The following is a 21,883-nucleotide window of genomic DNA, read 5'->3' as shown; positions in this document are numbered from 1 at the left end:
CATATATGTAAAAGTAAAGGACGCTTCTGCCCCAGCCGCTCTGTTCTCTGAAAGATGATTTGGATGACTAGAATGAGAACTATTCTAGAGCATGTATAGGGGTGTCTGTGTACATGGGTAATGGGAGGGTGCTCTGATGGCTAATAGAGACAAAGGTATTTCTCTGTCAGACTTTTAAGCTAATTGGTGGATTACCATTGTAAAAAATTAAGTAATCATTAATAATTGTAGATGATGGCAGTATAACTTGGCAGTTCAAACATGCTTGCTAGAGCAACACTCCCAATTCCTATTTCTACATTTGTTGCAGTTGGGAGATGCGAAGATATGAAATCCCTAGATGTCATGGCATGTTGCTGTATCAGCCAGGAGAGACTAATCCTAATTTGCCTAGGGTTAATTGGGAGGGGCAGGCTTTAATTACGTGGAGGTTGATAATCTGTAGTTCTGAAAAAACAACTTTGCAGTCTTTACTTGAAGAAAACTCCAGTTTTGGCTGGTGCTTGCCTGGGTGTGCTCAGCATACCTTGTCTAACTACTAAAGCCAGTCTGAATAGTTAGAATAAGAAACTGTGACTGAATCACTTGGTTGGTTTATTATATGTAAAATGTAGTTATTTACTTTTTTCTGCATTTAGAGGTCATACAAAGAATGGCCAGTTTAGAGGTCATACAGAGAATTGTTTTTCTTTCTGGAATTTCATTGCAGTGGTACATTTTTCAAATTGCTTTGTTACGTGTTTGGGCATGACTTAAATTTTTTGTCTTGTATCGCAGGAAGTAGGAAACCTGAAAAACCTGCTTTGTCTGGATGTTTCTGAAAATAAGTTGGAATGCCTTCCTGAAGAAATTAGTGGTCTGACTTCTTTAACAGACCTGCTTGTTTCTCAGAATTTACTTCAGGTCTTGCCTGATGGCATTGGTGAGTACAAGGTGAATGCTATCACACAGAACCATTTAATCCACCATAAATTGGAAGTTATTTGTTTTCAAGTCTTTTGAAGTCTTTTTGTGCAAGAGATGAGCTTGTCTCAGCTTTTTTTTTTTTTCCTCAGTATGAAATGCATAGCTCTATTAGTTTTGCATTTTAATTGTCTGCATAATGACTACCTCGTAATCCTTTTTTTGGTCTTCACTTGATACCTACCTGAACAAAATAAAAGTTCTGTTCCTACTCTGTCCACCTCACCATCATAACTCTTTAACATTGTAAAATTGTAGCTTGTAACATGCTATAGGTCACTTGATAAGACTGAATGACAGTACCACTACAAAAAATACATCCTTTTTAGAGGGGATGTGTAGTTATCTTCAATTGGACAATGTTATTAATCCTATATTGAACCCAGTGGAAGGCTGTTCCAGCTTCAGCCCATTACTCCTCACCCTTGAGAATCCAAACTACAGCCTTTCTGTGTCTGACTCCTTAAAACAGGTTTAATAACCGAGGAATGTTTTCTGAAGCATTACCAGTGTCTTTTTTTTTAAGGTGAATGTTTTTACCCCTGCAGTAGTTGTGACAAGTAGTCAGTGAGGCATTGTTTCTCTACTGCTCATCAGCTGTTTTCCCTAGAGTTTCATGTTGCAAGAGTGTGCCTTCTTTTTTTCAAAAATAAAGGTGTAGGGGATGGAGGACTTGTGAATGTGGTTTAACCAGGAATGTGGAAAAGAATGGACAGACCTTCCCCGTCCTTCCATGTGCTAGATAAGCCTAAGAAAAGAGAAATGTTTTTCTAGAAGTTAAACTTGGGGGAGTGGGGTGACTACTCTGGGTCCTACGGTTGGCTAGTGTGTGTTTGGTAGGGAGTTGTAGCAGCCCCCTCTGACCTGGGCTGGCCAGTACAATTGTTGTACATCAGAAATGGGGCTGTACCTTCTGAAAGGCTACAGCCCATGCAGCCTGCCAGAGGTGAGCGTGTCTCTCACACCAGATAGTGAACAAGAGGAGCTGCCGCTTCTCAAGAATCCTGTTAAATGGAGATCCTTTGCTGGGGAAGGTGATTGCAAAGGGCCAGGCCATTTCAGGCCAGGCCTAGTTTGCATATGCATTTTGTAACATTTTCTGGATGTAATTTTGTTACAAAAGCAAAAAAAAAAATTGCTGCTTATGTGAATATAATAGCTTGCTTGTCTTTGGAAAATTGGGTAGGGCTACTGTACTTACTCCTTTTGAGTAATATTGGAACTTACTATGTGAAATGGAGAAAATCTGGTATTGTGGTTGAAGTGAACCTCGCTAGCCTCTGTGGAAGCTACTGGGAGGAGCTCAGCTGATTGCCAAATTGTTGGTTGGATTGGTGGATCTGTAGAGCCCTTGCAACAGGGTTCTCACCTACACCAGCAGGTCAGGTCAGCTGTGGCCATGTCTCACCAAGTCTCTAAAGCCCCTAATGGAGGTGGCTCCAGCACCCCCAGGCAGCCTGTGTCAGTGCTGCCCCACCTCCCAGTGAGGAAGCTTCTTCTGATGTCCAGCTGGGACCTCCCATGCTTTGATTTGTGGCCATTGTTGTCTTGCCTGCCACTGTGGCGCAGACTTCGGCTTTGTCATCTCGGTAACTGCCCTTCAAGTAGTTGTGGGCTGTTCCTAGATGCCTCCTTGGCTGCTTCTTTGCTGGAGTCAACAAAGCCAGCACTCTCAGCCTCAGCTCACATGTGCACTGGTCATTGTGATAGCTTTGTACTGGACCCCCGTCAGCATCTCACCTGAACTGGGGAGTCAGGGGGAAAGACAGGACAGGACATGAAACTGAGCATGATTTTACAGGTGTACTTGGCCTCACTGGTGCCAAGTAGATGGCATATAGTAACTTCCATTGGTCTCCTGGCCGTGATTCCCCTAATGTAGTCCAGCCAGTGTTTATTTCTGGTGAGAGCACACTGCTAATTCACGTTCAGCCTGGTGCCCACCATAAGCCCCAGGTTCTTTCCAGCAGTGCTCTTGTACAGCCCGTGACTTACCAGCCTGTGCTGGTGCATGGGGTTATTCTGCCCAGGTGTAGAGCTCTGCGTTTCTTGCTGAACCTTGAGTTTCTGTTTAGGTTGTTACCTTACCGTGTATCAGCCATGTCTTCCTGATTTAGCATCATCAGTGAATTTGATGTGCCAGCCTATTACAGCTATTTTGGACAGCGTGGGGATGGGCAGGGAGGTGTCAGCAGCTAGTCATGTCTCCCAAATTCTCCGTCTTGGGCTCTGCCTAGATCAGCTCTGCTTTGCACCAAAGATCATTCTGAAACAAGGGAGCAGAATCATAGAATAGTTTGAGTTGGATGGGACCTTCAAAGGTTATCTAGTCCAACACCCCTTCAATGAGCAAGGACATCTTTAACTAGATCAGGTTGCTCAGAGCCCTGTCCAACCTGACCTTGAATGTTTCCAGGGATGGGGCATCTACCACCTTTCTGGGGGACCTCTTCCAGTGTTTCACCACCCTCACTGTAAAAAAATTCTTCCTTATACAAGGACGAACAAGGTGAGCTTTCTCCTCTGAAACAGTATCTTGCCCTTCCTGGGGAGAAGACCTTCAAAGAAGTTTGATTTCTGTTCTGAAAAATGAACTTGGGTTTCATGTCTGACTAGCTGGGTTCTATATTAGGACAGAGACCTTGATCTTGTTTGAGTTTGGGCTGTCACTTCAGTGTAAGCCTTTCTTACTATGGCTGAGTAGGCATATGTGAACACTCATTTATGCCTTTATGAATAAAGGCACTCTTTTATGAATAAACTTTATGAACACTCCTTTATGAATAAACATTGTATAACTGAGGAAAAAATAGATAATTTTCTCCTGTTTATAGGCCTTTGGGTAGGCATGTCCTTGACATTTACATGGGGTACTGTTCAGATTGCAACTTTAATACAATTTAATATGCTTAAATATTGGATATGAATATTTATATTGAATATGAATAAAGTGATGTTATAAACTAGCAAAAATACTGCAAGTGCCAAATGAAGCACTGTTTGAATTCTTTTGTCACCTGAAAAATATTTCATTGTCTTAGAGGATTTCTAGAAGTTTTGCAGCAGAATGATTTTCTGTAACTAAAGCAGGTATTGGAGGATACTAAGCTAAACAAATGTGGTGTTCTTTCTGTCCAGGAAAATTGAGGAGGCTCTCCATTTTGAAGGTTGATCAGAACAAACTTATTCAACTAACAGATTCAATTGGAGACTGCGAAAGCCTTACTGAACTAGTTCTAACAGAAAACCAACTGCAGGTAAGCATGGTCATGACTGCTCAAATGGCTGGCAGTAATAAGACCTGCTGCTAAGTGCTGAATCACTTAGCTTGTAAGGTTACTCACTGTTACTACTGTTAAGTAGCGAGTTTCCTTTAAATGCATCTTATTTCTAACCTGTTGAATGAATGCTGAAGATCAAGTTGTGTGTAGTAATAACCCTCCCTTCCAAAGGCTTAAGCAATTACATATTCACTCTTGAATCTTTCATGATCAGTAAGGGAATTGGAGCACCTGGAGTGCAGGTATCATTTACTTTGTTGTGTTTTTAATGCGGATTTTGTGCCGTGTTGCGTTGTTGCCAATTTTTGCTGTGCATTATCTGGATCAGACTTGCTGGAACTGAATAGAAGCCCTGAGTGCTGCAGAGCTGCTGTTGTACTGTTCCTCGCTCTGCTGATCTACTGCAGCCAGGTATTTATATGTGCTCAATTAAAATAAAATCTCAGACTTCCTTCCATTAGGTGTTTCATTCCATTATTTTGAAACTGCCTTCACAGGACACTGACACTTGGAGAGTAGGAGTGTTTATAAAAATCTGGGTTTGAGCATTTCTTAAGTTAGGTTGGTGTTTGGTTGAGTTAAGAGCTTAAGCCTGTTGGAAAGATGTCTCTCCGGAGGTCAGTTCATAGCACCTAAGTTAGAAGCTTGCCTCTCAATTAGCTATTCAGGGAGCCTAAAGTTAGATAATGTGGACATTCTGCATACATGCTTCTGCACACAGCTGTTGTGCATCTATGACCTTAGTGCAGAGATAACTCATGAGTGAATTTGTATGAAAAACTGACATTCCTGGACATTTCTTCTGCAAGATAAAACCTTGGATCTCCTTTGGAAGGCCTGGTAGTAATGAGGGTTAACTACAGTCAAGTTTTAAAAATGGATCAGTTTATTAATAAATTTTTAAAGTGAGATAAGTTTTGTTCCGACTCTGTGAATTTACAAATTCTGTTTGCATATTATTTTGGTTTTGTTGTCACAGTCATTGCCGAAGAGCATTGGAAAACTGAAGAAGCTGAACAATTTGAATGCTGATAGAAACAAATTAACATCTTTGCCCAAAGAGGTAAGTTTTGTGCAATTAACTCACACAGATGTGATTATACAAACAGAAAACTCTTGATTTCAAATGCTTACAAGAAGTAGCAGGCAGCTTTGATCCACTGGGTATTCTTCCCAAACCAATCACAGCCAGAAACTTGTCCATTAGATCTGAACAGCAGCTGTGGTGATTTGGTGGCTTGGATGTGCAAAATGTCTTCCAGTTGAACAAGAAGGCTTGGACCTAATTAGCTTGTGACTAGTAATGCCCAGTGTGGGTGCCAGGTCCAGCACTCTTTGAAGATTGGGAGTTCTGGTAGAGTGAACGCATTTAAACATCAGTATGCCTCTTCTGCATGCAGTATAAAAATACTGCCAGAGTCTTCCTCATGTCACTTTTGTAAGCAATAGCAAAGGGAAGGTTTCATACTCTGAAAAATGATGCAGAGACTGTCTTGACAGTCTTTTTTGTTTTGGAGGTCTCATGACTACTTTTGCCTTTGAATATGAGGACCTGACATGACCAAGATCTCTGATACCTCAAATCTTACAGCTGTGATCACTAGGACTTCTTGTCTGTTGTAACCATCTATGGAATTAAATGAGGCTAGAATTTCTGTTGTGAAACTAAATATAACGAAGGCCTTAGAAGTTTAGTTCAGCAAGTAAATTCTGGAAAGAGATCGGGGGAAGCAGCATGCTGTGATTGGAACATGGGACTGCGAGTTGGTTCTGTTTGCGCTACTGTTTCTCTGTAATTCTTGTCTAAGTAGTTCTCCTCCTTAATTTTCCTATCTGTTTCTAACATGTGGCTCTGAGGTTGTAGCTTTTGTTCGCCACTTTCAGTCACTTCTGGAGCAGGACGGGTATGTAATCAGGTAGCAGCTGATGGATGGAAATCGAGAGGAGTATCAGCTCTGGCTAGTGAGCAGACACTTCTGCTCAGGCCCACTTACAGAGCTTGAACAGCTTCAGGAGGGGGTGTGAGGAGGAAGCAAAGTGGCTGGGAACTGTAAGATGGGGGAGAGCCAATGGTCTGAAGAGGAGGGATCGAGCAGGGGCAGAGGGAACTGCCGTGGCACTGGCAGCAACAATTCCAATGGCCCAGATCTGAGCTGTCACAGGTCGGTCACCTAATCAGGGCTCCACGGTAGCCCTTACTGCTCCTTTACAGACTGGCTTGTAAGTGTATGTTTGTTGGGGGGGGAAGGTGAGGGAGGGAAGAGAAGATGTGAGTACTGCAGCTCCTCTAGCAGGACAGTGTCTCCTCTGCAGAGGTGCTGCTAGTTCTAAACAGAAAATTGCAGACGGCATACCCAGATGGGTTGCATAATTGCCAACAAGAGGCAGGACCTTGGGAAAACCATGTTTCTGGGTTGGGATGTGATGGCAATTTTGATCTTGTGCTCATTCAGCAGAAAACTTTCCATGTCTTTACAAGAACTCAATACATTACACAGGTGTCTTAAACTATCTGTACTTGAGACTCATACAATTTTGTGTCTAGTCCACCTTTAAGCAGAATTACTCTGAGTTTGTTATAGCGTGTAAGGTTTTACTGATACGGTTTATTTCTAGACTGGCCATTAATAGCTTCTGTAGTGTATAAGCACTTTTCTTAGTTAATGAAGTTCATGGTATTGGAGATGGTGCATGAGGGCAATTAGTGTGGCTTGGAAGAAGCAGGGACCGGAGCAGGTGAGACAAGAAGGCTCGGCTTCAGAAGCAGGTAAAGCAGGGTGAATATGGAGTGTGTCTGTTTGAGGGGAACAACAGAGTCAAGGGCTCTGTGCAGAACAATAAAGTGATTAATCCTAAACAAGAAACTGGAGACTTGGAACCAGAAATGGATTTCAGAGGTGGAAAGCGTTGCCCAGTTGGTGAAGAAGTTGGGGATATCCAAGGGTGAAGTGAAGAACAAGAACGTGTGTGGAGAACATTAGTGCACATGAGAGAGAGGGGAGGGGACACCTGCATAAGGGGTGGGATAAAGTCAGGGATGAGTCTGTGTTTGGAAGAGGTGGGTGATGAAGAAATGGAAGGTGGTATCTGGAATGAGGTGAGCTGGGGAGTTGTAGGAAGTCGAGGAAATAAAGATGGGAGAGGGTGGTTCCCAGGGAGGTGGGCAGAGAAACAGAGGAAACGGAGCTCCTTGGCGTCTACTTCAAAATAGATTCCCCCCTGTGCCGTAAATGTTTCCACACCTATGTATCTTTCTCATTAGAGCAGACACTTTGAAATTACGTTTGATGTAAGATTGCCAGAATGTTTCATTAAAGTATGTTTTCCTTTGTGGATTTTTAAAATTCTTTTTATTTTTAAAGGAAGTCAGTCCTCCTCCAGCTGGCGGGCCATATCCACCCTCTAGATTGGTGGATTTGAATTCCAAGCCAGTAATGGTAACAAATAGAAAGTATAAACAACTGATGCAGTGGTTTGTCTCAAAAGTACTGTTAATATATGCATATATATATATGAACCTACTGTCTAGCTAACGAGACTTTTCAGTTTCCATTTTTCAAGTTTCAGTTTCAACTCCTTGTGCTTAGGCTGTGCAATAAAACACTTTGAGGGAAAAGTCTTTAGATTGCCTTCTAACAATGCTGAAATGCTAGTTTTGAAAACAGAAAGAAATCTACTGCTCTCTGCTCCTATTTCGTCTGTTCCTGGACCTGCATTTTCTTTGTGTAGTGTTTTTCTTAACCAGTAGCTTTTTGCTTTAACCCAAATGTGAACATTTCTGTAGTACAAGTTTTCTGGTTAAAATTCAGAGGAATTCAGTGAAGAGTCACATTTCATAGCTCTAAAAGAAAAATGTTCTGCCTAAACAGAGTGCACAGGTATAACAAGTACTGTTTGCTGTTACGCAAAGCATCCACAGGAGCAGCTTCAGGGGTGCTGATAATGGCAAAGATCCCAATTCCAAGTTTGCCTTTGGAAGGCAGGGAGGACCAATTTGGGTCTTGGTGAAATGGTCAGTTTCATTTTTCCTTCTTGTCATTACTGACTTGGAAAAAAAAGAATACAAAATGCATTGATAGAGCACTTAAGGAAAACTGAAAAATGTGTCCCCCTTTTTCTACCTGTTGGAAGGTTCCACTTGACAGTGAGAAGGCATACCATCTTTTTCATTTATTTTCATCTCAAACTGACTAATTCATATTTAAAGCCAGGCACGAGCTTCTGACAGCAGTCATTTTCAACACCCCTGCCTGCTGTGTGTTGCTTAAGATGTCTCCTGAGATAGTTAGTTATGGTGAAGACTGGGGTCTAAGACCTTTGCACATCAATCAGCATTAGTACTTGTACACTGGTTCCCCCTTCACAGAAGCAGTCTCAGATGCAGGAGTATGCACTGCAGATACTCTTGCTTGGTATCTTCCCCTCTTTTCCTTTTCCCTCTTTTCCCTCCTGCTTTCGCTCGTTCTTTCTCTGCCTTACAGAGTGCTAGAACAGGTGTTCATTTGGGGTCTTCATCCTTACAAGAAATGGGTGTGGGACAGACATTTACTCATTTCTGTTGGAGAGGGACAAAGATGTAGTCTGGTGACATGCGTACAGAAAAAATGGGACTCTATTAGGGAGAAGAGTACATGTAACAAATATCATATCTGCTTGCTGGTGTCTCTGTCCTTCCCTCCAGAATTATTCCCATGCCAAAGAGAGCTTTTATAGAGATGAGGGCAGATATTATGTGCCTGCTGTAGTATAACCTGGTGAGATAATCTGAGTTCTAGCCTTTTTGTGGTGGTGTGGGGTTTTTTTGGGTGGTTTGGGGGTTTGTTTGGGGGTTTTGGCGTTTTTTTGTTTGGGTGGTGTGGGGTTTTTTTTTTTTTTTTTCCAGTAGTTTACTAGGAGTGGATTTTGGGTCAACCTGTCAAACAATTACATTGCCAGATTGTTTCAATGCACACTTGTAAAACCAGTCTCTACCTTTTTGGTGTATGATTTCTTGACTTGGGATTACTGAGGAGCTTGTATGCAAATTCAAAGTTTCCTGGTTCAAAGGTTCTTCTGTATCTGGTGCCGATGTATAAGGTAAAACGTGGAACAGCTGAATGTCTGACCAAGACTTGAGTCACTGACAGATTTCATTTTCAGTATCTCATTTTGCGGCTTGATCCCTCTCTCACTGAATTGAGTGGCGAAACAAACTTCGGCAAGAACCGAGAATGTCTAGACCTGTTCAGAGTTAGAACTGTTTTTCCCCTTAAACTTGAAAGACCTGCCTGGTGACTCTTTGCTATTGAAATCCCACCCTGGCACTGGAACGCTGGTGAAACTGGTGTGTTGATTTTGGCACTTGCATAAATAACCTCCTTGGAATGTTTTCCAGTTGATGTGCTTTTATTAATGAGTCTCTACAACCTGCAGAGATCTAGTAATATCTAGTAATGTGTCCTTCCTGGCTCTGAGGTGTATTGTGTCTGAGAATTATTACTACAGTAGGTAAAACTGCAGGGCTTTTTTTGGCAATAACTGTGCTTTTTATATTTTTCTTATCCCCCCCCCCCCCCCCCCCCCCAAACAAGTTGAGGCCACTTTGTTCCTGGTTTTAACTTCTGATGTCCTGTCCCTTTCCTCATTTGTGTAAAAGTATGTGTTTGTGTGTCTGAAAGGGAAAAAAGGCACTAAGGAAAAATGCAGGAAAACTTGTCTGGAGTCAGAGGGCAGAAGAGCAATATTGCTGTGCTCTTCCAATACTATTCACCAGTGGTACAGGGGGTGTTGAAGTGAGTTTGCAGAAGATTTTCCTAGCCAATTTAAAGTTCATAATAACTGAATAATAGCTAATAATAGTGAATCGGGCAGTTCCTTCCACCTCTAAATTGCTTGCAATTAAAGAATTAACCTATTTTATTTGGGGCCAAGGAAAATTCTGACTTTATGTAGTTTGAATCCAAACAAAATTTTGGTTGACACCCTGAAAAAGATTTTACAACAAAATAGGAACTGTGTTTAAATTCCCAATATATTTATCTGAGTTGTATAAGCCTAGTGAGAGTTCTTGATGCTGACTGCTGTACTGAGAGTTGAATAAAAGAGACATGTCACTGGACTTTAACTAGTCACATGCTAAAGAATAGTCATTGTAGTATTTGTCATAATGTTGGGGTTTGGTTTTGTTTGGTGTGTTGGGTTTTGTTTGGTGGGGTTTTTTTTTTTGTTTGTTTTTTTGCATTGCTGTGGTGGGTTGATGCTGGCTGGATGCCAGGTGCCCACCCAAGCCGCTGTATCACTGTCCTCCTCAACTGGAGAGGGGGATAGAAAATATAATGAAAGGCTCGTGGGTTGAGATAAGGACAGGGAGAGATCACTTGCCAATTATTGTCACGGGCAAAACAGACTCGACTCAGGGAAGTCAATTTAATTTATTACCAATCAAAATCAGAGTAAGGTAATGAGAAATAAAACCCAAATCTTAAAACACCTTCCCCCCACCCCTCCCTTCTTCCTGCCTCAACTTTAGTCCCCATTTTGTCTACCTCCTCCCCCTGAGCAGTGCAGGGGGACGGGGAATGGGGGTTGCGATCAGTTCATCACACGTTGTCTCTGCTGCTCCTTCCTCCTCAGAGGAGGACGCCTCATGCTCTTCTCCTGCTCCAGTGTGGGGTCCCTCCCATGGACACAGTCCTCCATGAACTTCTCCAACGTGGGTCCTTCCTACAGGCTGCAGTTCTTCATGAACTGCTCCAGCGTGGGTCCCTTCCACAGGGTGCAGTCCTTCAGGAGCAGACTGCTCCAGCGTGGGTCCCCCACGGGGTCACAAGCCCTGCCAGCAAACCTGCTCCAGTGTGGGCTCCTCTCTCTCCACGGGTCCACAGCTCCTGCCAGGAGCCCACTCCAGCGTGAGCTTCCCATGGGGTCACAGCCTCCTTCAGGCACATCCACCTGCTCCGGCGTGGGGTCCTCCCCGGGCTGCAGGTGGATATCTGCTCCCCCATGGACCTCCCTGGGCTGCAGGGGCACAGCTGCCTCACCATGGGCTGCACCAGGGGCTGCAGGGGAATCTCTGCTCTGGTGCCTGCAGCACCTCCTGCCCCTCCTTGGTGTCACTGACCTTGGTGTCTGCAGAGTCGTTCCTCTCACATATTCTCACTCCTCTCTCTGGCTGCTGTTGTGCAGTTGCACAGCAACCTTTTCCCTTTAAATCTGTTATCACAGAGGCGCTACCACCATTGCTGAGGGGCTTGGCCCTGGCCAGCAGTGGATCTGTCTTGGAGCTGGCTGGCATTGGCTCTGTTGGACACAGGGGAAGCTTCTAGCAGCTTCTCACAGAAGCCACCCCTGTAGCTCCCCCACTACCAAAACTTTGCCACGCAAACCCAATACAATTGCTTATACCTGTGTGAAAGATGCTAAATGGTAGAGGGCAGCAGAATTGATTCATAGCTTTTGAGCAGTTAACAGATGCTGAGATCAAAAGGTGTTATTCAAATAATGTAACTTGAAGGTCTTCTAAGTTTCCCACCTTTAACTTGTGTTTTGGCTTTAGAGCACCAACAATGTGAGGGTGAGCCATTGTAATCAGTGAAATTTGGTCTGTGGTGATGAATGGCTGTAACTGATGGCTGGGCTCAAGAGAAGAAGCAAATGGGAGTTTTTGGGAGGGATCTAAATGGGAAGAGAGGGATGAATCTACACTCTTCTTGGGTTTACCTCCAGAAAGCTACAGATGTCAACAGCAAGAAAAATCAAATAGCAACCCCCAGGTTATTGTAACAGAGAAGCGCAGTAGAAGTCGGGTGATCAAAAATACGCAACTGATGCAGGTGTCAGAACAACAGTATGTCTGCAGTAGAGAAGAGGAGTCATCAGAAACATCAGCAGAGAAGTGATGTGATAAGACTTACAGTTCTGCAGGACTGTTTAAGGTGGACTGACAGAGGGTATGTGGACGTCAAAAAATCAGGAAGCTGAAGTGGTGAATGCTGGTCATGATCAGAATGTAGAGGGGAGTTTCAGCAGCCAAGCTGATACCCTCTCTATGTATGCCCAAGTCTTACTGCTTTTCCAGAGCAGGGAGCTGTTAGAAAGACGAGTCTCAGACTGGCATAGAAGAAAAGAGGGGGAAAAAAAAAAAAAAAAATCCTTCATAAGGGTAGAGTTTTGTGTCGAACCCAGAGAGGTCCTAGTGATGCTCATCCTCTGAAGCAAGTCCACCTAAGTGCAAATCAGCAGCTTTGTTCAGACTTTACAGTACTGTAAAATCAGTGGTCTCAAAATTAGCACTTCATAGTAATGATCATTTTCTGCCTGACTGATGTGTGGGTTTTGTTTTTGTGGTTTTGTTTTCGTTTTTATCTGGGCTGACTGTTCGTTGGAGATGGTGGGATGAGACAAGTGAATAACCCTAAATTAAAAGTTGCTAGAATGAAATAATTCTCAGGAGTATGACTTAGACATGCACAACTCATTTGAGACCTTTTCCTGATGTTTAGCTCACCACAGAAAAACGTGAGGACTTCTTCAAGCCTCCAGTCTTTGCAACAGTTACTCATGTGCCTAGAACTAAGCACATGCTTGTCCCCATTAATTGAAGTCCATGCTTGAAATGAACTGTGTGCTTAACTGTTAAATGGGCTTGTGGTCTCAACTGTGTACTTGGTGCCTATGCAGTGGTTTGGCAAAGTCTGTTGTAAGCATGTGATCAAACCCTTGGAAAGCATGGCTCTGTGTCAGTTAATGACTCTCAGCCAAACCAGCGACGGTCTCTACTGTAGTACTTCATGGTGGTCACAGTGACGTTTTCCTTTCAGCATGCCATTTAGTGTGTGCACTTTGCCTCAGTGGTACCACTTCGTGTTCAGGTTTTCAGATGTTGGACCTGATGTCTTTCTGTACTGCTGGATGGGTGTGATCTTTTTTTAAGATGACAAAGATTTTAGGGTGGTTTTTTTTTTTTTTTAACTGTCAGCTTGTCTTTTTTTCTCTGTGATACCCACCTGATGCTGCTTGTTAGATGCTGCCTGCATTTTCTAAAAACAGTTTCATAAAAAAAAATTCAGTATCTTGTCTGTTATCTCCCCCTACTTCCCTATTAAAAAAAAGTCTTCACTACCTCTGAATGGAACAAAACCTTTGAACAATTGCCTATTGACTGATAGAGCAAAGTTAAAGTAACTGAAGTTAAAATAACTTAGGAGTTCTAACCCTCTTTGGCAGTAGATGAATGTATGTCCTGTCTCCATTTGTTGGCATGCTCTTGTCCAGTATGGATAAAGAAAAATAAATTGAACATCTCTTGTATTTTCTTAATTGTTAGCCGCTTGGAAAATTATGGGTCAGGTAAATTGATAACTCTGTAAGTATTATTCAGTCCACGGTTCTACTGTTACCTTTCATTAAACTGCTTTAAATGCATGATGGCTCAGGCCGGCTAGTTCCACTGCTGCATTTTTCCATTGTCAAAAGTATCGAAATTTTGGTCTCATCAGGGCTGCATGGCTTTACTTCGTTTGTTTGGCTAAACTGTTTGGATCTCCATGCTCCAAGACTGAATAATGCAAACTTCATTCATGGAAAAGCGAACACTTTGTGTATAGTTAGGGCATCACTTGCCAGCTCATCAATGTTCACTAACTGTATCTGTTGCTTTTCACAGCTCCTCATGTTAGATACACCAGTTAGACACTTAGCGCGCGTGTGTGTGTATATATATTATTTTTTTCTATATGGCACTGTATTCTGTGACTGTGTTAAGGCACATTATTTAAGAATCTGTAAACGCTTTAAAGTGAATAGCAGAATTATTGCACTAAGAAATGTTTGCTCGCGTTTTGAGCGCTGGTTTCTAAGGGCTTTGATTCACGAGCTAAAATGGCTAATAAGGTTGCTGCTTCTAGTGTACATGCAGGGCTGGGAAAGCTGATACTCTTGTGAAATAGCTGCATCTTAGAGGGCAGTGATTTGAGGGAAACTATCTCAGTTTTTGTTTTGTCAAGAGAATGTTGTGCTGTAAATTTGTGCTGTAAATAGCTTGTGAATCAGAAGCCTTGAGCAGCTGATCTCTGCGTTCTTCCATTAAAATGTATTTATGATACAAAGGAAGGTGAGTGGGGTATAAATGCTCCATTTTCTTTTACTATTTTCGAAGTCACAGTTGCATCCTTTTAAAATGGCTTTTTCCTTGGTAAATAGTGTAGGTTAAATTGACATTTTTACTTTGACTAATGGAAACCCTTTTGTGGTATTTGTCTATAATCTCAAACTTTGGTTTGGACTGAATTGTGGATTTTGCAAAGACAGAACTGACAGTTAACTAAAACACATAAATAATTTCAGCTCAGATCTGGGGACTCCTGACCAAGGTGTAGTGACATGTTGGCTATATTGTGACAGAAGAACCTTCTTCCATGTGTGTGACTATAGAAGTCCTCTAATTTTTGGACTAGGATCTTTCAGTAGGTTTGCTGTTTATAGTTAGGTTTAAGTCCGCTTAACTTGAAAGCTTCAAAGGCATTGGGATATTTTGCCTCTAATACTTGGAGTAAGAGAAGAAACATGTATTTTTTCCCTTCTCATGGTGAGTTTTGGAACTGGCAAACAAACAGCAGTGCTTTTTGAAGCTCCCTGTGATAAGCAAACAAAGGTAAGTTTCCTTTGTGAATAGGAACAAAAAGTTCCTTGCAACAGCTTTCAAGTTGCTAAAACTAATAATCTTGGTGTTTATAGGAGTAGTAATTGCCATCTGGAACAAAAAGGTGGAATGTGGGGTTGGTTTTTTTTTTTGTTTGTTTGTTTTTAATCAAATGTAGAGGGTTTATTTTTCTGAAAACATGTACCTTTGATGCAAAATACAGATATTTTAAGGGTAAAACTGAAAAATCCTATCTTTTGCACCCAAAAATTAGCTTGGGAACGCAGATGCTTACGTTTGGATAAATTGGTGGAGACAGAGGATATTAGATTAAATTGGCCAGTTCATATGGGAATCATCTTGAAATTAGATGCTTCTAATAAAACAGGGCATCAAAGATGTTACTCATAAAGTCTTCTCCTTTTTGTGAACTCCTCATTACTCTTTGCAGACTCAATAATTCTTGGGAGTTAATTTTGGTTTATTTAGCATTTTGCCTTGCCTAAAGCCCCATTGCACTTGCTTGTATCTAAAGTTACCGTGAGGAGAGAAATAATTAATATGCAAAACACAGAGCTAGAAAAAGTTGAAAGTTAAAGCTAGTATTTTTTGTGGGGATTATCTACAAAGTGACATCCATGTAGTTACTGATCTCTTCCTGGCTTGGAAGGCTCTAAATTGTAGGTAGAACCTGACCTATTTGTAAAGATGTACATTATTTGCAGATATAGCTGTTCAAGAAACTGCTGCAAGAGTCTTATTTCAGGTCAGGCTTCTTATAAGCTAACACTTGTTTGCAGTCTGTACCTCTGGGTGAAGTTTCTGGCAGGCACTGTAACTTGAATGTGCTATGACATATTACATGACCCGTACTGCATGCCTTTGTTTATACTATCGTACTGCAACAAAACCAGACTTTTTTTTTTCCCTCTTCTCTAATATAGATTGGGGGGTGCTGCAGTCTTAACGTCTTTTCTGTACGTGACAACAGATTATCTCGAATTCCCTCTGAAATTTCACAAGCCACTGAACTTCATGTCCTGGATGTTGCCGGAAACAGGTAAGAGATTTTTGTATTGTTGTATTCTTTTGCTGAATTTACTTAATTCTTTCTGACAGCAAAAGATATTAAGTCTAAGAATGAAGTAACAAAAAACCAGTTATGACTTTTTTTGTTAGCGTTACTGTTAAAATTGTCAAAATAGTCTTCCCCCTTGGCCCAAAGTAGCATAAATTGTGTGTTGCCATGAGTATGTTTTCTGGATTCCTTTGACACTGAAGAAAAGATAGGATTTTAAAAAAACCTCTGGATTTGTATATTTCTAAATTAAAACTGAGAATCTGGGCAATTTAGTGGAGCTTCAGCTGAAACTACCAGCCTTAATGTCAAGTAACACTAATATTGTCTCATCTTAGAGGTACAGTGCAAATAACAAACAATGCCACTTTGACCTTGCGGCTTCTCATGAATCTTAGTTGATATGCTTCAGACATCAAAATGCAAAAAGGAGTTGATTGAAGCATAAACCAGCAAATTAGTTCAGTTGCTTAGTAGGAAGTTAAGTGGAAGAGAAAAAAAAAAAGGGAGGAAAAGCAAATGGCATCTTATCTATGCAATGTAATTGTTTCATAGGCACTTATATATTTCTGTTCTGACAATTGTGTGTATATAAGGCTCCAGAGCAGAAGCAGCTGTCTGCCTTCCAGGGCTTTTTAGTGCAGTAGAAAAAGCTCAGCATTGTTATCTGTTATCCACAGCTACAGAGAGTTATGGTATAAAGTTAAACTGCAGATTCTTTTTAAAAGAATGGAGTAGTTGGAGTTGATGACTACTGCAATGCCTTCTGTTAGAGCCATTAATCTCATTCCTGTTTATTCCAACTCGGGGATGTATACTTATGAGTTGACTTCATGACCATCTATTAAATCTCCTAGAGATTGCCCTGACTTTTTTACTTTTGTTTTTTGAACTAGGCTGACATATCTTCCCCTCTCACTGACTACTTTAAAGCTGAAGGCTTTGTGGTTGTCTGATAACCAGTCCCAACCTTTGCTGACGTTTCAGACTGATACAGACCCTGAAACAGGAGAAAAGATTTTAACGTGTGTATTACTTCCTCAAATGCCTTCTGAGCCTGGTTGCCAAGGTAAGTGCCTAGAGTCAGTTTTTCATTATGTATAGAAGTATTACTACTTTGTTTATTGTGTTGTCTGTTCCATAAAGGTTTGTGAAACATGCATAAGCTCTAATGAGCAAAGTAGCAAAGTTCTGGTTGAATTTTCACTTTTAAACTTTTTTTTTTTTTTTTTTTGGTAATTGAACTATTTTTCAGAAGACTTGAAAAACATGGCTGTGAGTGTTATTGAAAATACAATGACACCAGCTACAATAAATAAAATACAGACCTGGAAGAAGAAAACTTAGTCATATCATTATTCTGAGGCTTGCCAGTGGGCCAAGTAGTGGTGTCCATATTTGTGTACATTGATTATACATCTTAAATACATATATATGTAGTGAAAATTGGTGGCTTTCCAACTACAATCGCTTTACCAGAAAAGTAATTGCATAGCTAGTAATAAGAAGTACACATTTTACTTTTTAGCAAGCTAATTTTCTTACAAGCACAGATGCTGTACAGTAACTTTATTACATTCTTCAACAAGTGTAGAATTGCAGTAGAAGTTGCTTTTACCTTTTGTGCTGAAACTTGCCTCTGGGTCAGGTGGAACCATAAAGTCTTTTTCACTCTTGGCTGAGCTTCTGCTCCAGTAACTTCTGGATGTTTTTTGTCCTCAAGCTTTTATAGCGATGTGTGAACATTCAAGGGGATTCATCTGAGCTAATATTTAAACTTTTGCTGTAACCACTGGAGAGTAATTTATCCCATCCAAGAACAGACTTTTAAAGGAAACCATGTGGATTCTTCTCCACTGAGTACAAAGGGGGCCTGAGGAGAAAAGCTCAGCTGTAGATATCTGTATTGTAGATACCTAAACTTACCTAGATTAATTCCACTCTTTCAATACTCTGCAGCTGGATCAAACAGAAACCATTAAAGCAGTAGAAGTGTGGAAATGGCTCTGTTTTGTGTCAGATTCTGGATTTTAAGAATATAAATTGCATTAAGAGTTAAAATAGAATCATAGAAGAATCATAGAATCGTAGAATCATTTAGGTTGGAAAAGACCTTTAAGATCATCCAGTCCAACCATTAACCTAACATTACCAAGTCCACCACTAAATCAGTTAAGGGTGGAGTAATAATTTCATGTTTCCTGTGGCTGGATTATTTTTTAATGAAAGTAAAAACTAGGAATCGTTAAGGTTGGAAAGGACCTCTAAGATCATCAGTCCAACCATCAACCCAGCACCACCATGCCCACTAAACCATGTCCCCAAGTGCCACGTCTGCCCGTTTTTTGAACGCTTCCGGGGATGGTGACTCCACCACCTCTCTGGGCAGCCTGTTTCAATGCTTGACTACTCTTTCCATGAACAAATTTTTCCTAATATCCAATCTAAACCTCCCCTGACGCAACTTGAGGCCATTTCCTCTCGTCCTATCGCTAACTACTTGGCAGAAGAGATCAACACCCACCTCACTACACCCTCCTTTCAGGTAGTTGTAGAGAGCGATAAGGTCTCCCCTCAGCCTCCTCTTCTCCAGGCTAAACAACCCCAGTTCCCTGAGCCGCTCCTCATAAGGCCTGTGCTCCAGACCCTTCACCAGCTTCGTTGCCCTTCTCTGAACACGCTCCAGCACCTCAATGTCCTTCTTGCAGTGGGGGGCCCAAAACTGAACACAGTATTCAAGATGCGGCCTCACCAGTGCCGAATGCAGGGGGACAATCACTTCCCTGCTCCTGCTGGCCACACTATTCCTGATACAAGCCAGGATGCTGTTGGCCTTCTTGGCCACCTGGGCACACTGCTGGCTCACGTTCAGCCAGCTGTCAGCCAACACCCCCAGGTCTGTTTCCGCTGGGCAAATACGTAAATGAATTAACCCTTTTAGATTTAGAGAAGGTTAAGCTAGCTCAAGAAGAGTAACTGAGGTAGACTGAGATTCTCTAAAGGCCTCACTACTGGAAATTAGATTTCCTCCTCTCCAAATGAATCTCACGACTTCAAGGGTAGAAGGCTTGGAATTAAGATTGTTGGATGTGTGTGCTTAGCAATACTAAAAGGATGAGGTCAGTAAAAGCAATGATCCTGTGTTAGGGAGTACCATGTAGGAAACTGGCTAATGTCAGATGGCAGCCATGGACCGGAAGAAAAGCATGTATAGTGGCAAGTCTATTAAATTATATAATCAGTACTCTAAAACTGCCACAAACTGGAAACAGTCCAAGTACAGAAATTTCTCATTTATATAGAAAATATTTATTGTATGTACTCGATAACAGAAAATTAATGCAAGTTCTGTTTTCTATCAACAAAATAGAAATAGCCAGTTGTGAATCTTGGATGAGTGATTGGTTGGATATTGCAGTTATTAACAATATAGCGTGTTCATGTTTTAGACTTGCTGTGAATTTTTAGTTGTGTTTTGCTGTTCTAACAGATAACCTACCACGATGTGGTGCACTGGAGAGTTTGGTAAATGAAATGTCAGATGAAACATGGAATGAGCGGGCAGTGAATAGAGTCAGTGCAATTCGCTTCTTAGAAGATGAAAAAGATGAAGAGGATAATGAAATGGTATGTTTTCCAAGTCTTTGGATACCTGCAGAAACTGTGACTTTAATGCCAAAGTGTAAAAAGTATCTGAGCTCTCTTGCTGTAAATATTTCAGCTGCGACAGCATGCTTTTTGTGTATGTTTGTAGCAGTTCATGCTGACTGCTGAAACTTTTCAAATTGACTTAAAATGCCTCTTACTCTTTTTTTCCTGCCTTGAAAATAACTTTTATGTTCCGATGCAGGACAGCCGTTGTTTTGCTTTGTTTTGCTGTGTCTGCTAAGGATGTTTTATTTACAGAAACAAGATAGGATCTTTCTCTGCATCTGTGAAGCTTTACTGCCTGAAAGTATATAGGATCTAATTTAGTGTTCCAGTACTCTGGCATGTGTCTCCATTAAGTCTGCCATTGTTTGTCTCTCTCTCTCTATTTCCAATATCTTTCTTTCTCTCTCTCTCTCTTTTGTTTTTTTCCTCTCCACCGTTTGCATTGAAACAACCATAGTATCCATAAACAGCAAGAATGTTGCTCATTAGTTTCCCACTTAAACAAAGGATGTGGGAACATCTGTCACTGTACTTATAAGACCTCTCCATTAAGTTGGGCTCTGCATGTACTGAAGATCAAAATGCAATGTGATCTTTAGCTTTACTAACTTTCATTAACAATTAAAACTCTTTGTAAAGATTAAGACTGCTTCAATCAGATTTTCAGCATGCTTCTCTGCTCTAAAAACTTGCTGGTGGTCCTCATTAGAGCTCAGCTTGAGGTACTTCAGGGCACTGTCTGGATTCTAGCCCACTAGAAACATGGTCTTACTTTAAAAAGTGACTATAAAAATTCTTAGTTGGTAGGGAAATGAACATTCACGTTTTCAAGTAAGGTGGTTGCTTAATCCAAAGCAGCAGAAACTAAATATCTCCGACAAGCATGGTTTCTAGAGTGATTGATAAGGGAATTCAGAATCATGCTTCTTAAAAACTGTGCCAACCCAAGCATATCCCTACAATAACAAGGGCTCAGGTGTTAATGATAACTGCTTTCAGTCATGGTATTACAGTCTGACTTGAGGTAAGAACCTTTTTAAGGAAAAAAGAAATCTATGTTCCTACTGGGGAGGAGGAAGTGCGGATTTACAAAGCAGTCTTGACCAATTCACCCATTTATGGGTCATCAGTTCCACTGTAATCTGCACAGTTTACATGTATACCACTGAAAAGTAATTGCATGTATGTATGTATTATACTAATACATATTTGTGCAATTATTCTTGGTGTTCTGTTGGTGTCTAATCTGGATGCTAACTGGGGTTTTTGTAAATTTTGTTTTCCTTGTAAAGGTTTCAGTACAATGATGTTAGATGTTCTTGTGTCTAGATGGGGGAGAAATGCTCCCTCTTCTTCCTTTCAAGATACTTCTTGTCAATTGACAAGAGAACCAAACTGTGTGGTGGGGCTGGAAGGCATACAGAGCTCCACACAGACATGTGTTTGACACTGTAAAGAGATCTTGTGGGATTCTTTCAAAACCAGCTGAATGTTTTTTGTTTGAAATGTGATCTTAAATCACTCGGATGCTTTTTGGAGGAAAACAAAAAAAATTCCCAACTATATTTATGAAAGAATCTTCACTTCATACCTTGTAATTGTACTTCAGTTGAGTGGCTTTCAGATTAGTAGGTCAAGAGAGGAAAAAATTTGCTCCTAGACAGTTCTTAAAATCTCTTTCACTGTCTTCATAAACAAGCAGCTATGAAAATAACATTCAACGTAAAGCATCGTAGTTTGAAAAGGAAAAGGGGGAAAAGAAGGAAAAAAATCCATACTGGTGTATTTGGTATGTGAATGCTAAAGCCTTGAAAGTATATGTTGTTTTTCGAAGAGACAAAGACAAAACCACTTATTGCACTGTTTATTTTTAGAGAACACTTCTAAGGCGAGCCACTCCACACCCTGGAGAATTAAAGAACATGAAAAAGACAGTGGAGAATTTACGGAATGATATGAATGCTGCTAAAGGACTGGATTCAAACAAAAACGAGGTCAATAATGCCATTGACAGAGTGACCACTTCTGTGTAGAGTTTCATCTCCAGGTTTTACCTCCTGTGTCTTCCCCTGCTGTTGAAATGTTCCTGTCGTCTTCTGGGACCTCACTGAGCCCCTCTTTGTTTTTAACCAGAACCTGATTCATCATCTCCATATATGTGAAAAGTGCTGCCCACTGGAAGAAAGTGCCTTATTTCATCCAGGCAGTGAACCAATAATTTCCAAATCAATAGTGTAATTTTAATAGTGCTAGGCTTTTTTAAGTATAATACACTACTGTATGCAGAAT

The 21,883-nt window shown here is 41.1% G+C and overlaps 1 protein-coding gene across 1 annotated transcript in view; it reads left to right on the top strand.

Annotated features, from left to right (window-relative positions):
* The window catches only part of LRRC1 (leucine rich repeat containing 1), a 74,666-nt gene extending 53,039 nt beyond the window's left edge, over window positions 1-21,627 (top strand). Inside the window, exons 8-14 of the mRNA XM_075707850.1 lie at window positions 778-922; window positions 4,102-4,220; window positions 5,224-5,307; window positions 15,807-15,922; window positions 16,837-17,009; window positions 19,431-19,567; window positions 21,469-21,627. Coding sequence (XP_075563965.1) covers window positions 778-922; window positions 4,102-4,220; window positions 5,224-5,307; window positions 15,807-15,922; window positions 16,837-17,009; window positions 19,431-19,567; window positions 21,469-21,627 — 933 coding nt within the window. The remainder of the gene's footprint in view (window positions 1-777; window positions 923-4,101; window positions 4,221-5,223; window positions 5,308-15,806; window positions 15,923-16,836; window positions 17,010-19,430; window positions 19,568-21,468) is intronic.
* Window positions 21,628-21,883: the final 256 nt, after the last annotated feature.

The sequence above is a fragment of the Pelecanus crispus genome, chromosome 3, assembly GCF_030463565.1.
Source record: "Pelecanus crispus isolate bPelCri1 chromosome 3, bPelCri1.pri, whole genome shotgun sequence".
Lineage (NCBI taxonomy): Eukaryota > Metazoa > Chordata > Aves > Pelecaniformes > Pelecanidae > Pelecanus > Pelecanus crispus.
This window is presented reverse-complemented; position numbering and strand designations above follow the sequence as displayed.